We start from the raw sequence: 16,098 nt of genomic DNA, 5'->3' as shown, positions 1-16,098 counted from the left end.
GGCCTTCTAAAAATACTTACCACTGTCATCACTGATATTCACAGGCTGTTCCTCCCGTCCCCCCTGCAAAAAAGGACGCTTTGTCCAGAGTGCAACTGCTGTGTAATTTCTTTTCATGTAGTGCCCGACTGTGGTGTTCCTTGGTGCTGATGTCAGCCCAACAGCGCTGTGCTCTTGGAATACCCTTTAATTCTGGCTGTTGTTTTCCTGAAATGTGATAATTACTCCCAGACGGAAAATGGGAGAATGTCTATTTGCTATTCGGAAAGCCAGGTGTACTGGAAAAAGGATTGCAAAGAAATCCTGATTGCTCTTCGGCCACTGCCACTTTGCATCGCTCGTGCAGTCTGAAGAATCTTTAAAAGCAGTGTAAATTATCACTATTTCCCCTTTTGCTGTTGGAGCATCTAATATAACTTTAATGGGACTTACGCGTGACTCAAGTCCACTGAAGGGAATATATTCTGGAAGTAGGAGACTTGCTGGTGTCAAATAATTATTTCCATTTTAAACTTTTATTGAAGATGGTTGTGGTCCACAAAGACTAGGTCCAGATCTGAACTTTCCTGAACTCTGGGATTACTGTGGGGAGCGAGGTAGTGGCCAAAAATCATCTCTAAGTAAAAAGAAAAAAAAAAAAGGTGTTGACGTTCTTATGCTCCTGTTGTTACACAGCTGAACAACATAGACGTGAATGACTTTGTGGAAGGAGATGACCGGGCATTTGAAATCTGGCACGAACGAGAAGACTCAGTCCGCAAGTACCTCCTTCAGGCGCGTACAGTGAACATCAAGAATTCCTGGGTGAAGGAAATCTGTGGCATCCAGGAGCGGATCAGTCAGCCTGTCTGGAGTGAGTACAGCCCGAGATGGCCTGAACCTCCCAGTGCTACCTTGGGGATGTCTCCCTGACTCAGGAAGGCGATTTTGTTGCTAGGAGGGAGAGAACCTTCTAGGGTCATCTGCCACCTCAAAAACTAAACTAGGGTTAGAGGTTTTCCTTCAGTCACATCACAGACTGCCATAAATAACAACTCGCATGACTAGGCAGCAAGTGTGCTTCAGGTGGAACGATCGTAGCTGCTTCACCTGAGCTGGGGCAGGCACCTTTGTCAGCATAGGACAACAGTGTGTTTTAGAAGTTTTAACAAATTGCAGAGTTGTCACTAGAGAGGCATTTGATCTGGCAGGGATTGCAGAAGGGTAACTGACGACAGAATTTGGGGACAAAACCACAGTCCCACTCCATGAAAAGCATCAGACTCCAGTGGGAAGAGTCCCGAGACCTGACCCAGAGACCTGCTGGTACCAGTGTGATTTTGTTGGGTATTGAGTCCTCCATTCCAGAGTTCTGGCTTACTTTGTTTTATCGGGACACATGGCTTTGCTTTGGATTTTTATTTTGTCATCCAGGCTGCTTCATCCTCACTGTCATTTAATACTACGCCAATTTTGTGTCCGCAGAATTTATCAGGAGGATATTAAATCCATATTGTCCAGATAGGAGCTAGAAATTATGTCCTTTACTGCATAAGTCAGTCTGGCTTCTTAGAAATCTGAAAGAGATCTGTTTTTGGTGTATATGCACTGAAAACAAGTCTGGGCAGCTTATTTTTAAGCTCTTAGTGCGGTGTTCTAATTAGGAAGACTATCAAAATAATTTTACATAGCTTCTTGTGGTAGGAATAAATCAAAAGTCTCTTAACAAAGCATAGACTTTGCTGCATACAGAGCAACAGAATATTGGTTTCGTTATCAGCGGTGCACATTAACTGGGGAATTAACTTAACTGTGACAGCTGTGTGGTGTCTGAATAATGGATGTGCTTATTAAAATCATGGCCTAAAATACTTCCAGATCAGCAACAAATCCAGGATTTTTACGTCCCATCTCTAAAGCCAACAAGCAACTTTTGGCAGGCTCAACTTATTCTCAAATAAGCAAGAACAGCACGTCACCTTGAAAGTCATTACTTGCTAAAATTTTCTTTTCTGGTTCCCATTCTGAACCTCACAGTTCTGCAAAAATTCTGCCTATTGTTACTTTATTTTGCAATAGGCATTCTGTGGACGGAGCCCCCTCCTCAGGCCTGACATGCTTATTCTGATGTTTCAGTACCGCCGGACTTTGAGGAAGAACTGGCAGACTGTACAGCTGAGCTGGGAGAGACAGTCAAGCTGGCTTGCAAAGTTACAGGAGCTCCCAAGCCATCCGTCTGCTGGTATAAAGGTATAAGCAGCAAGTCATATTGCCACGAAATGCGTATTCCAAGACTGTGCTCTGTGCATATTGCTCTTTGTGAAGTTGTCAGTGGATAATCTGTAAGCTGATCACTGGGAGACACCTGAGTCTGGCTTTAAAGAAGTTAGCTACTAGGCAACCAAGCTGCAGTAGCATGGACCTTCCTGTGACTTAATGTACCCTGCTTTTCAGGTTTGCAGATAAGTCCCTACGAAGCCACGTCTTGTTGCAGTTAAACAACTTCTTGGAAATGAGTAACTTGTTACACTAGCTCGGACCCTTCTATGCGATAACACAGGCAGCTCTGTGGACACATTCCTTTTCTCAGCGTAACTATATTGCAGGGGAAACAGCTTTGCAATAAGTTCACACCTCGTAAAAATATGTTCTGCGTGCTTGCAGTCTCTTTATAAGTGTTTCTTTTACTGCACTTGGTAGCAAGTAAGAGCTTCAACTGCACAGCACATACTTTGGGAGAGTTTCATTTTTAAATGAGGATTGATGATGAATGAGATCCCCCAACAGAGCAGAGTGTGACTTGGAGCAGTGCTTTGTTCACAGGATGTACTGCAGAGAGCTGGAGGAGGATGAGCTCATTGCTCAACTACCAGGTTCAGCTGCAGAAAACAAATACAGCTCTTGGACCTCTTGACAAAAGAGCTGGATGCAATTCCTAGGGAGAAAACATAATTGATACCAAACTATTTACTAAGACTTTTTTTTTCCCCCTGTGTCTTTAAGATGGGAAGCCAGTGGAGGTGGATCCCCATCACATTATAATAGAAGATCCTGATGGTTCGTGCACACTGATCTTGGACAACCTAGCAGGCAGTGACTCAGGACAGTACATGTGCTTTGCTTCCAGTCCTGCTGGAAGTACCAGTACGTTAGGAAAGATCCTTGTTCAAGGTAAAATCCTGCACAGATGCATTGTTTCCAAGGGGTCTGTTATGTAATCCCCTAAACATGAATATTAAGGCAATGAAGAAGTTCGGTATAATATATGCAGTATACTCCCTTGAGAAAGTTCTTTGATGGTACAGTAGTGAATTGTTCCTAGAAAATGGGGTCTTTAGGGTCTTGTGTGGAAGAATTATCTGGTCGGGGGCGCATCCCTTGCATCTGTCAGGGTGTTGTCATAGTTCCAGCTGTTGGCTACATTTATCCTTGCTTTGCAGTGCCACCACGGTTTGTGAACACGGTTAGAAATGCTTATTACATTGACGGCGAAGATGCTCAGTTTACCTGTACTATTGAAGGAGCACCTAGGCCTCAAATCAGGTCAGTTCTTTAGAAGTCGCTTTGGAACAAATTCTCTTTTCCCATTTTCCGTGGTCAGAACAGTCTCCTGCCCTGTCCTTCAAGGTTATGAACCCTTCATCTCTGTGTCCTCCAGCTTGTCCCCATCCCAATCCTGGCTTTTCCTGGTCCCAACCTTCTTGGCATTCTCATGCAATTTATTCCAGCAAGCACCTGAAAAGAAACACCTACAGAAAATACCTGATATAGGACTGTATCAGATCTAATGCCCTGACAACATTTTATGAATCCTTCATGTTCCCTGCCCTACACTTGAGTTGATTCTATCAGCAACCAGTCTGGGGTATTCAGATAAAAAGCTCAATATAGCTTCTCGGGATTGGGACCACTGCTCCCTGCATTGGCTAATGAGATTTCTTGAGCGGTATCTCATAGGCCTGATGAGTACAAGTATCCATGTGTGATCTATCTGCAGCTCTGTCTGCCAGGAAATTAAAGCCAATGTGGGATCCAGACTTTTCTCTAATGGTTGACTCTTGAGTTGTTTGCCCGCTGGCCTGATAGGTGGATGAGTGAGCTGGGGACTCCTTGACACTGCGTATTTTCTCCTGGTTTACATTCAGTATTTTCCCCATGCAGGTGGTACAAAGATGGTGCGCAGCTGTTGGACACAAGTAAATACCAGACTTTCAGTGAACCACAGAGTGGCATGTTAGTCCTGGTGATCAAGAACCCTGCCAGGGAAGATATGGGATACTATGAATGTGAAGTAAGTTCAAAGAGATGTAAAGATCTGCTGTCTGACATGTCATAAATAGGAGAATTCCTTTTCCTCGGAGAGATTGTATGAGATTAGTGGCTGATTAATTGTTGTTGCATGTCATGTCAGAAAAGCTCATCATAAAAGTGAGGTTCTCCTGAAGTGGGCCTGGTCTGTGATCATCCCAAAGCTTCAGAATATTCTGATCTGAGATTTTGGTTGTTCAAATAAGAACAGCTTATTCTGGAGCTTAAAGACAGATCCAGACCTCTAGGGCTACCTCTGTGCAAAGTTTAGGAGCAATTGGACATGAAGTTTTGTTTCTGGACCGTTTTTAAATTAAGAACAGATTCATGCTGCTGCAAAGAAAGCATCCAAACCCCAAAGAAAAAATCAGATTTCAATACAAGTGAAAACCACTGGAATTCCTGTTTATTTAAAAAGTATACCTGGAAGCATCTAAGAGATTAAAATAATTTGAATGTAATATAAAAAAATCTTTTAAAAGTTAGTCAGAAGTTATGCATTCATTGTAATAAAATACGAACAAGCTCTCAGGGCTCAGGTATAATAACAGTTGACCATAATTTATGAACTTATCCTGGGTCAGCTGAACGATGGTAAATGGCTCTTAGCTCACAGCAGCTTCAGTTATTCTGCATAAATTGCTAGGTAATCTGATATAATTTAATGACTTCTACTAAAAGTTTAGCAAAATTACATTACGTTGCATTTGTGATAAGCTAAGATCCCCAAATCCCTTATTTCCTGGGCTGAATAAGACTTGGTGGACAAATGGCTGATAAACAAAAACCCCTGTTTGACTACCATTTAAATGGCAGATGATAGGAATATGTGTCTGTTGGTGGAGATAGAGCCACCTCAGGGCAGAGCCACAGGCTGCAGAGCGACCTGCAAGTAACTGTAGGTTAGCCTATGTGCTGTAACTTGTCTGTGCATGTGAGTCATTTGTGCTAAAGCATTATAATGAACTCCGCTGAGCAGCAACGTCTTCATTCAGACCCTAGCTTAGGTTTTGGGGTCACGTCTTCCTCCCTTTCTGCTGTGAATTGCAATGAATTTCCTAACTTAGCTGCAGTATCGTATAGAAGAGTTGTATCGTATAAAACCATCCTGCATTTTATTCAGTACTGCATGATTCTCTTTAGCTGGTGAACAGATTAGGGTCAGCGAAAAGCGGAGCAGACCTTTACCACCACAGTGCAGCAGCCCTGACTCAGGAGAGGAGAGGAGCCAAGCCATTACCATAGAAGGTATGATCCTTGACCAGCTCTGTGAGTATGTCAGTGATTTACTCGAAAACCATCTCACTGAGGATCGAATATGTTTGCCACCTTATCCATGCTGATTGTCGGTGTACACGTATCTGTATGTCTATCGAGAGGTGCATGGGTATGTTGCAGCTCAGCTCTACAGCCATCACCATCTGTTGATTTCTAAACCTGGCAAATCAACTTCATCATATAATGCTCAAAAGTGCATTATATGGAAAAAGAGGAGCAAGTGAAGGGTATGTCACACCGCCACTAATGCAAGAAAATGTTTCTCTTCCCGTTGGAGTACTTGAAAAGGTGTGGGTCAGTTTGGCAGAACATGAGTTAAGGGTTGCTGACAAAAAAACAGGGTCCTGTAAGTAAAGCTGCAGGTGTATTGTGATCTCTTCCTGAAATACCACTGAGCAGCATCTGGAATGATTGAGAAAGCAGAACTAATAGCTGTATGTCCTGAGCAATATTACTTCACCCGTTAGCAAGGGCTGTTCAGGTATTACACCCCACATAGTCGTAGAACCTATTCCCTTTTTTTCTGCATTTTTTTTTCCAATTGAATTGATAGGGTGATGTGGACTGATCTTACAGCCATCCAGTGAGGCATCTCTTTCTTAGCACTTTTACGGTGCGACTGCTTGAAGTTATCTTCTTATTCAGCGTGAATTCAGACTGAGTTTAGATGAGAGGCTTCATCTGAGTAAGGACTGTTCACCGACATGGGAAGCTGGTTGCTGATACTAGTTAGAAGTGTGCTTGGCCTACTGGGCATGGGCACAAGCACTGTCCTTGCAGTCCTTTATCAGAAAACCATCAAAAGTTCAAAAGCATTGCAGGGAGAATGGTGTTAGTACAGCAATACCGTAACCGTCTCAGTAGGATAAACCTTGAAGTATTTGAATGCTTTGTCCTTGCTGTGACCTAAAGAGAGAAAAATAAGTTGCACGCAAGACGTAGAGGAACACAGACAAATTACTGTTAGGGCAGCATGTCTTGATGAAGTTTTCTTGTACGGAGGCAGAAGATGTTATAAAAATGAACAAGGGTTGTAAAACAGCATTAGAAGCATTGCTCAGCTCTCGGGGTTTTAAATATATACATTCAGCCCTGAATTACTCATATGCTGTAATACCCGCAGCGATAAAAGATTTTGTGAGGTTGATTGAAGAAACGTGATCTGGAGATTGCCTGGAGGCTGTGGAAGTGTTAGGAAGTCGTTTGTGATCGGTGCTGTGCTGTTGCCCAGACTTGGCTATAGGGAAGGAAATGACTCATCTTCGCAGAGGAATCAAGAGCGAGCTGGTTCAGGACGAAGGGAGCAAAGAGTAGTGCTGAGCCAGGCTCACCCATGAGACAAGATGATTGTTTTGAACAGAATCACGTCAGGGATGAATCTGGCATAATGCCCTTGACGGAAGAGGGATTTTGCTGCTTTCTTGACAACCAAGAACCAGCCTCGATCTAGCTATCGAGGAAATCAGGTTCATCTGGCAGAGAAAAGGAGGACAGATGGATCTCACGAAGGCTTTCTCTTTCCATCTTTATAATCCTTGATTGATTGATCCATTGATTGATGCTCATTTTTTGTTTTTTTTTTGTTTTTTTGTTTTTAAAACAAGCTGGAAAATTGTAGTTCAGATGTCATAGAAGAAATAACTATATTTCAGTTCATTAGTCCAAAGCAATTAACATCTGTTTACATTTTCTTTTGAAATTTAAGCAAAAGAGAATTAATTTAAAGGAATTTTTAAAATCCTGTGTAAGACTGTTCAAAACCTGAAAGGTTTGTGAAAAGTCTCTTACATTTATTTTCAAAATATTTTCCTAGAGGTTAATAATTATGCTTGTAAGTGATTAAACTGTGTAGATAACTAATGAGATGTGTGGGAATTTATTTCGTGTAGATGAAAACATACAGTTGTATTAAAAATTTTAATACAAAGAATGTTTTACTATAATTCCTGCAGGTAAATTAAAGAAGTGGAAAGCTCGGTTGGCTTGAGATACAAAACAGCAGGACAAAAAAATCTGAATGCAAGATCTGTTAGCTGCTGACTTAATATCAATAAATGTTCTGTATCACCGGGTTTCTGTGTTTTTGTTTATTAACGGCACTCAGTGCTCCACCAGCTAGTCCACTTCTCCCATTGACTTCAGCAGGAGTTGGGTTGCAACCCAAGAACGTGACTCTAGGTGGGCTCTAGCTGCAGTTTTTAGGGACAGTTTCAGAAGCGTTGAAGCAAAAGAACCTATTTTTAGGGATGCTTCCAACTCAGATTTCAGACTGGATAATTTTGAGCAATGCTCATCCCCTTGCATGCTTCTTCAAGGTTGAACTGGAACTTCAAAACATGTGTCGGTGTTGTGTTCCTGGGTTTTGGCCTGAGAGAGAGAGCGTGGGCCAAAAGGTTCCCATATAACATTTTGGAACCGGGAAAATACCTGTCTGCCACAGGGGTGTCCTCACCGCAGCGTTAGTTTGACTTAACCTCAGCTCAAATTCAAACTCCTCATTTTGGTAGCTTGATTCTGTGTGCCATCACTAAACAGGGAGGAAAGGGGCTGGATGAGCAGCGTGGAGGAGCTCTGAATGCCGCAGTAGCTCGCGAGCCAGAAGTGTTGGAGAACCTCTGCCTCAGCAGTCCTCTTAACTTGAGCTTAAAGCACCACTGGTTCGAGCTAGAGGTGCACGCGTGTGACGCAGGGTTGACTTTGAACGAAGCTGTGCTAGCCCCGCGGCCACCACATGTTAACAACTGTCAGGGTCATCCTGCAGGCTCGCATCTATTCCATGTAAAACATCATTGCCCAGTTCTGGTCACGTTATACCTGTTTGCCCAGGGGACGAAGGGCGAGTATATTCATTTGCAAAAAGAGCGTTTAATTGATTTGACCATGATACCATAATTAAATTAAGCCTGGTTAAACTGAAATATATTTTCTCCCCAAGAGATACTAAGAGTGCTTCCTTTATTTCCAAATAGTTCACTTATTGGCAGCTGCCCAGCTCATAGGACAGCACCAGGTGGTGGCAATCGCAGCAGGAACATCAAGGAATCGCAAGATTTATCTAGAGAAACATTTAAGCATCTTCCATCCAGATCAGTGCTGATGAACAATGACGGGTTGGTGGGACATGGAGTGAGCAAGACTTGCTTCTTCCCTCAACAAACCCGGAACTGAAATCTTGCTCATGGGAAGGATATTAAAAACAAAAATCCAATGAGATGTCTTCAAAGGGGGCTGATGCAAATGCAGGCTTCAACTTTCGCCTGCTGAGGTCTGTCACGAGAATTTATTTTCTCAAGGATGGGAAAGGAGCAGAATGAAAACAGCTACAGGACTTTCCTCTGTGTGAATGACATCAAACAAGTCAGGGCCAAACCTAAAATCAGGCGAAGGCTGAGGGAATCAAGCCCGTTTTTGAGGCAGAATTTCTTTTGTTTTTTCATTTCGAGCTTTCCTTTGCTCTGACAAATCCTGCCAAGGAAGAACATCTGATTTTTTGTCTTTATTAAAAAATCCCAACTTCAGGGAAGATGTCTGAGCTTCCCACAGGGTAAGGATGGACAAACAGGAAAAATAAAAAACAAGGAGAAGCACATGTTTTCTGAGATAGTTCTGTGTAGGTTTGGACTTGCAGTATAGTCATCATGGCTATTTGCCGCTAATTATCATTGCTCCTAACAGCTGGAAACTCACTTTATGGGCATTTCAGTGGACATCTGCAAAGTGGGAATTTCCTCATTTGTATGCTCTTATTTTTTCTGTCAGCATGATACCTGCTAACTCTCCTTGAGAATTGGCTCAAAAGGTTGCAGAGCTGGGCCTTTTGGCACATGCTCAACCCTGGGGCAAGGGATTTTTATAGGCTGCCAAAAAAACAATCAGAATGCTTTTTTACTACCCACGGGGGTAGTATTTGTTTCTTATTCCTATGGGAAACATTTTTAAAATACTGAAGGTTTAGGCACCAAAACAGGGTGTTTTAAAATGGAGCTTTTTAGCCAGTTTTGTCGTGGCCCAAATTATGGTTTGGGTTGGCACTCTTGCTTTGCAAGCCACATCAGGGACATGAGGAAAAGTCTTAATCTGGCACAGATTTTGTCTATCTTGATAAGTAGTTGAGGATATTGCTAGATATTGTCTGTGCCTTTGTTGTACCTTGTCGAGATTAGTGGAAAGAGTCTTGGGCAGGAGATTGGACTAGATTACCTCTTGAGGTCCTTTCCAATCCAAATTATCCTATCCTATCCTATCCTATCCTATCCTCTCCTGCCAGCGCTGACTGGGAATGAAACCATGTTATTTGTCTACGGGGTAGTTGTTCTGCAAGGACATGAGCTTGAGAAGCCATTTATATGTATGAAAAGCTTTTGTCTTCTCTCTGCCCTCAAGACTTTGAGTTGTCTTGAGGTCGGAGTTGCGTCTTCCTCTGTGTAATGCTTCTCTGTGTACAACCTCTGTACATTACTTCATCTGTACCCACCAGCTGACCTAGCCTCTACAGTGCCTTGCAGTGGCACAGTCCTGTACAAATATTTAAATTTCAGCTAGTTTCCAGTGCAGGGCCCAGCAAATCTGGTATTGCAAAGTAGGACAAATAATACATTATTCTGTAAGTGGTAGCTTCACGGTCTCTTCTGCCGTCCTCTCAGGTTTATAAGCTCATTATCAGCCCTGTCATCCTTCCCCCTCCCTTCTCCAGAAGCGCTGGTCAGTCTGGTACCTGCTCACTCCTCCTTCCCCTTCTCTGCAGGAATAACATCGTTCTTGCACATAAGGCTCCGTATCGGCACAACAGGGCACAGCTGGGTTCATCTCGCTGGTCTTAAGAGAGGTGTTTTTGTCAGAGCAGCCCACGTAGAGTTGAGCTTGGAGCTGGCCTCCTTCATTCGTTGTTACCGCCCATGTTCTGCAGGTCATCTGATGGGAGGCTGAGTGTGTGCGCAGTGCGGTGCAGTGATTGCAGCATGGTGAGAAACGTCTGCCAGGAGCTCGGTGTGCCGAGCTCCTTATTGCGAGTCCTAGCTAGGGTCCCTCCTGCTGGGATTTCGGCATCAACTCCCTGCTCTAGGGCTGGGGAGAAGGACGCAACTGCAAATGTCTCCTTTGGTTGTGGTGGGTGGGGTGACACTGATACGTTCCTTTTACCTTGAAGAGAGAAAAGCTGTTCTTCTTGTCTATAGGAGAGACTTCCCCACAGTCAGAGACGGAGACTTCTGTCCAGGCCTCACTCGAACGTGCCGATAAGGAGATCAAGACGGCTCTAAGGAAGCTTGTGGATTCAGCGTCACTGCTTGTGACTCTTCCGCCAGGCGCGAGAGGAGGAGCTGGTGGTCTCGGCCTTCTCGAGTCCGTGCCTTCTGCCTGCTCAGAAAGGGGAACTGTGCCTCCTCTGATAGCTCACGAAGCCAGTACCCAAACCCAAATTGCTGCAGGGCATGGTAGGTCTGGAATTAAGCGGGAAAATGTCCTATGGAAGTCAAGAGAGACAAAATTGCTGAACTCACCAATAATGATTTTTTCCTAAGTTTTTTTGTTCCTTTGTATTCTGAACAGTTGCAGGTTAAGAGAGAACATTCAGACACCACTACGCATGGGGCTATAGGCTGGGGACACAAGCTTGGCTTCATATCTAAGCGTAGTTTTTAGTCTGCCACCTCTCCAAAGTGGAGGCATAGAGGATTTTTCCAGTTCTGGACTTGTTTTAATGTTTTGAGGGTATTTTTTTTCCATTGCAATTTCAGAAGTTATTTGGTTTTGGATTTGCTGAGATGGGGGAAGGAAGGTTGCTTCTTTTTTCCTTTTGTCTCTCTCTTTCTCTCTCTCTTTTTATTTATTCATTTATTTTTTTTTAACTCTTTGCCATTAGCAAGCTGGAAATTTCTTTAACACCCCCTTACTGGCTGCCATGGATTTTCTAGGATCTTGGGCATGACAACTTCACTTGCGTTTCACTGGCACTGGAGACTTAATAGATTACTCAGCAGTTGCCCTGTGATTAAAACCAATGCTGTGCGTGATTACGTCTTGCTAGGAGAATCTGGCTTTCATGCGTGCGTTGTTTTTAAAAATATGAGTGGGCTGCAGTCCTTCTTCTGCTTCTCCTTATGCTTGCTGCCATAACAACTTGTCTGAGTGGTCACTGTGTCAAATCAGAATAACTGTCCTTAAACCAGTGTGACCTAAAAAGGACACTGTCAAGCAACCTTCAGCCTGCAGACTCCAGATGCTGTTTAAAAAATGGGATCTTTTTGTCTAAAACTTAACAAGAAAAGATGGATTTCATGGAATCAGACCCAACAATCCAACATGAGAAATGAATGGGCTTTAAAGCCTCTTCTCCTTTTTAGGGGAAAATTATCCATGAAAATAACCTCTGGTAAAGCGGGATGACTCAAAAATCATCAGAAGCAGATGCCAAATAGGACAGATTATTTACTTAGCTGTAACTAAAGAAACGATGGAGCAGTGAATAGCAAATGGAATAGTTTTTCAGTCCTTTCACTTTAAACAATTGAAGGTGTTATTAACATGGGGAATTATTTTAATAAATTGGAGACTTGACAGCTGTCCCTTTTATCACGCACTTTGATTGAAAAAGAGGCAAATATTTCAACAGTGCTGGCTATAGGAAAGCACAAGTACGTTTCCTATCCACCTGTGCTCTCTGATCCTACCAGTAATGCTGTGAATAACCATGTTTTCCGTCCTGGGAGAGCTGTCCTATGCCGTTCCTGAAAGCTGCTGCTTTTTTTCCAAAACCAGCCATCATTAAACATTCCCAGAGCGCTCCGCCAAAGACCTTTCCTGCTGGGAAGATGATGTCTCTCAATTTGACGTTTGACTCCTCAGATGAAAAAGGGGCTGACGCTCTTTATCCTAGGAGGTAGCTCAAACAGTCAATATCAAAGGACAATTGGTTACTTTTGGAATGGAAGATCAAACCAATTTTTGAGGATGCATCTGGCAAAATAATAATGAAAGAATAAGACTATCTAAACTGCCATCGAGCACTGGGCATTTCATCATATCCACATGGTGGAAGTCAAACACACTTAAATTATCTAGTAAAATGGATGCATTGAATAGACATTTTCCCTTCAGTTATCATGTTTCTTGTTGCGTCCCTATTGGCTGCCTTTCCTATTTGTGCCTGTGTGTGTTTCCTCAAAAAAAAGTTAGTTTTGCCCAGTCACCGGTGTTCCATCATTCAGCGTCTCAGATGTTATTCAATCCCTTTGCTGCATGTTGTCTTCTCAAAAGGGCCAAATCCTCCTCTTAGCTTCAGCGATTGCTCTTGGCTGAAGTCAGATGGACTCGATCGGAGACTGGTTTCAGGTGTGCCTTCATCAGTGACATGTCTAACTTGCCTTATTTCTGCTGCCAGACAAAGCACGAAGCCAAATTCCAACTGAAGAACCAAGTGCAACAAAACCCAGGCCTGGTCCTTCCCGCAAAGAGACGGCTGCTGGAGCGGAAAGGGCTCAGGAACGCACAGTTCCCATCACCAGGTAAATACAGATCCTGCACACAGATTTATGAACACGGCAGACTTTGTCGTAAGAGAAACAAGAAACAAGAAACAAGATGGCCGCAAACAAGAAACAAGATGGCCGCAAACCCTTGTGTCTCACCAGGTGCACCCTACATGCAAGTGACAATCGAGGATGTGCAGGTGAATTCTGGGGAGCCTGCCAAATTTCAGGCAGTTATTGAAGGAAACCCTCAGCCTACTGTTTTGTGGTTTAAGGTGAGTGAAGATGTTTCCCTGACAGGGAATAAGGACCACAGAAAGGATTACAGAGCAGTATTTTTGTGGGGAATTTCTTTTATTCTTTTATCCTATGCCTCTTACACTGATTCGGGGTCACGTCTATAGACTGTGATACAGAGATTGTCAAATCAGCTTCAGCTGTCTCTGGGACCCGCAAATGCCTGTTGGGTGTTGGAGATATTTTTTCTACCTTCTCTTTCATGTTATCAGAGAATAGTTGAGGTTCAAAGGAACCTCTGGAAATCGTCTAGTCCAACCCCACGGCTCAAGAGCTAGAGCAGGTTGCCCAGGACTCTGTCCAGTTGGGTTTTGAATATCTTCAAGGATGGAGAATCCAGAACTTCTCTGGACAATCTTTTCCAATGTTCAACCACCCCCACAGTAAAGAAAGTGTTTTTTTCTTATGTTCAGACAGAATTTCCTGTGTTTCAATTTGTGCCCAGAAGTGCCTTTTCATGAGAGGACAATGTAGGAACAGCTGTACTGGTTCACCACAACCATGCACCTTGACCTGTGTTGTCTCCAGTGTCACTGTAGCCCCTTCAGCAGGGAGGGGCAACCAAGACGGTTTAGGAGACCAAGATGCGCAGAAAGTGGGATCGGTGGCTGCCGGAGACCCACCAAGATGTGTACTGTAGTTTTGGGGTCAGGGATGGGCTCAAGAACGGTTTGTCAACATGACTTCCACGTACTGTATCTTTTCTATAGCAAGTTAGTAAAAAAAACCAGTGACTAATGACCTTGAGTATCCCATGGAAAGGAAAGAGAAATCATTTATTATTCCTCAGAATACTGATGTGCCCCTGAAGTGAGCAAGCATTTTTCAGTAATGATTGCCTGTAACTCTCCTGTCCAACAAACTGGTTTTGTACACATAAGTTTTATTCCAGTTTTTTCTATCTTCCGTCTGGAAAGTGCAAGGATGAGCTACTCAGAGAAGTAAATAAAATACAAAAAAACCCTTAAAAAACAAACAACAAACCAAGAACCTCCCCCTCACACACGCACACACACACACACACGGACAGCTAGGAAAGAATAGCACAAGGCAAGAATATATGATATACCCTCTTAATGCTCTCCCAATCTCTGACATTTTCAGCTCAGAGATATCCTGAACTAGCTGAATTTTATCTATTTACTGACCCACAATGAAGCTCCCTTCCACATGTTTATGTAGGCTCCCCTTGGAGCCACGTAAGCTTCTTGCAAGTACAATCTTCTTTGGCAAAGAGTTCGATCCATCTACAATGTGTTGTGTCCTTCTGGTTGTTCTGTGCATATCTGCCACGAGCTTCACGTGGTGGCCCTTAGTTCTTCCACCAGAAGCAGTTAATCCCTGCCCACTCTCTCCAGGCTATTTGTGATTTTGTAGAGCTCTGTAATATCGTATTGTATCATAGAGCTTCCTTCCAGGCTGAAGAGTCCCAGCTTGCTCCATCAGTCCTCACGTGGAAGCAATTACAGAAAGTGCATTGCCACATCAAGCACCCGTGGCAAACCAAGGATTTACAAGATGATGTTTTCTTATTCTTCATGAAGATCTTATTCTTCATTTCTCCCCTAATAACTTGTAACCTGTGGTATACTTCTGACTACCACCAAGCACTGAGCTGATGTTGCCACGGAGCTACTGTAGCCCAAAATTTTGTTCCAGTGTAATAAGGATCAGCTGTGAGCCCAACATTTCATACGGGAAAATAACGTAGCGTCACTTTACATTTATCTGTATTAAATTTCATCTGGAATTTTATTTCCCACTCAGGCAGTCTAATAGGATCCTTCTGCAAATTGTCATAATCTGCTGTGTAAATTGTGTCATGCACGCCCTCCTTTCAGATCATATATGACTATATTAAGCAGCAGACGAGCCAGCACAAGCTGGAGACCAGGCAGGAGTTAAGCAGATGTTCTTTGGGCTCCCCTGGGCTGACTGCCTCTTGCCTAGGAGAACTGAAGGGAAAACCAGCCCTGGTGATCTCTCCCAAGCCTTTTTCCCTATGAATGGGATGTTAAACAAAAAATGCTAATGAATAGCGTAGAAGCTGAAAAACATTTAGTCGTGGGGGACTTTGTCAGCCAGCGTTTTATTATTGAGGTTTGCTAGCCTAAATGCTTAAAGGGTTTGTGTTTTAGCCCTGCTGGTGTATCTCATTCCTTGAAGAGAAGGAACATCTATTTCTGTCTTGATTTTCAGTGCCAAAATATCATTTCTTTCCCTCAGGGCACTTCCTTGTTGACAGACAGCCACAGGCTCCATCAAGTGAAGGAAGGAACAACATATTTCTTAGTCCTGGACAATGTTGTCTCAGAAGACGGTGGTGTTTATACCTGTGTTGCCAAAAACGCTGGAGGAGAGGTTTTGTGCAAAGCAGAGCTTATTGTACATGAAGGTAACTTAATTTTTTCAGCTCCATGAGTTGCTTTCAGTGCCATTGCAAAATATATTCTGTTGCAGTCTTTTTCTGGTATGGTATCTCCCCTGTATTCCTGCTTGGCATTTGCATGCTACCAACATGGTAGGATCCCGTGAGGGTAAATGGTCTAATGAACTACATCTATGAAGAAATAAGCTGGGTTTTTTTCGAGACTAGATGATGAACTGACGCAATGGACCACAGAAGGGGGGGCCATACTTCCGATGGTGTTCCGCTCTTTAGCATGGCTCTTCTGATGTATGTCAGATGAAGATACAGCCCCAAAGTCCATGTTGGCAGGCTCTTTCATCAAACAGCTACACCTAATTGTGTGCAGAAGCTTAGAGAAGG

The 16,098-nt window shown here is 43.2% G+C and overlaps 1 protein-coding gene across 1 annotated transcript in view; it reads left to right on the top strand.

The window, feature by feature from the left end:
* The window catches only part of LOC136991343 (obscurin-like), a 138,135-nt gene that overhangs the window by 99,559 nt on the left and 22,478 nt on the right, over positions 1-16,098 (top strand). The window contains 11 exon segments of the mRNA XM_067292209.1: positions 676-853; positions 2,116-2,229; positions 2,983-3,150; positions 3,420-3,522; positions 4,141-4,270; positions 5,431-5,512; positions 5,515-5,535; positions 10,740-10,997; positions 12,944-13,048; positions 13,194-13,306; positions 15,555-15,723. Of these exon segments, the coding sequence (XP_067148310.1) occupies positions 676-853; positions 2,116-2,229; positions 2,983-3,150; positions 3,420-3,522; positions 4,141-4,270; positions 5,431-5,512; positions 5,515-5,535; positions 10,740-10,997; positions 12,944-13,048; positions 13,194-13,306; positions 15,555-15,723 (1,441 nt within the window).

This window comes from Apteryx mantelli, chromosome 2, assembly GCF_036417845.1.
Source record: "Apteryx mantelli isolate bAptMan1 chromosome 2, bAptMan1.hap1, whole genome shotgun sequence".
NCBI lineage: Eukaryota > Metazoa > Chordata > Aves > Apterygiformes > Apterygidae > Apteryx > Apteryx mantelli.
The sequence above is the reverse complement of the archived record's forward strand: the minus strand, read 5'-3'. Positions and strand labels throughout refer to the sequence as shown.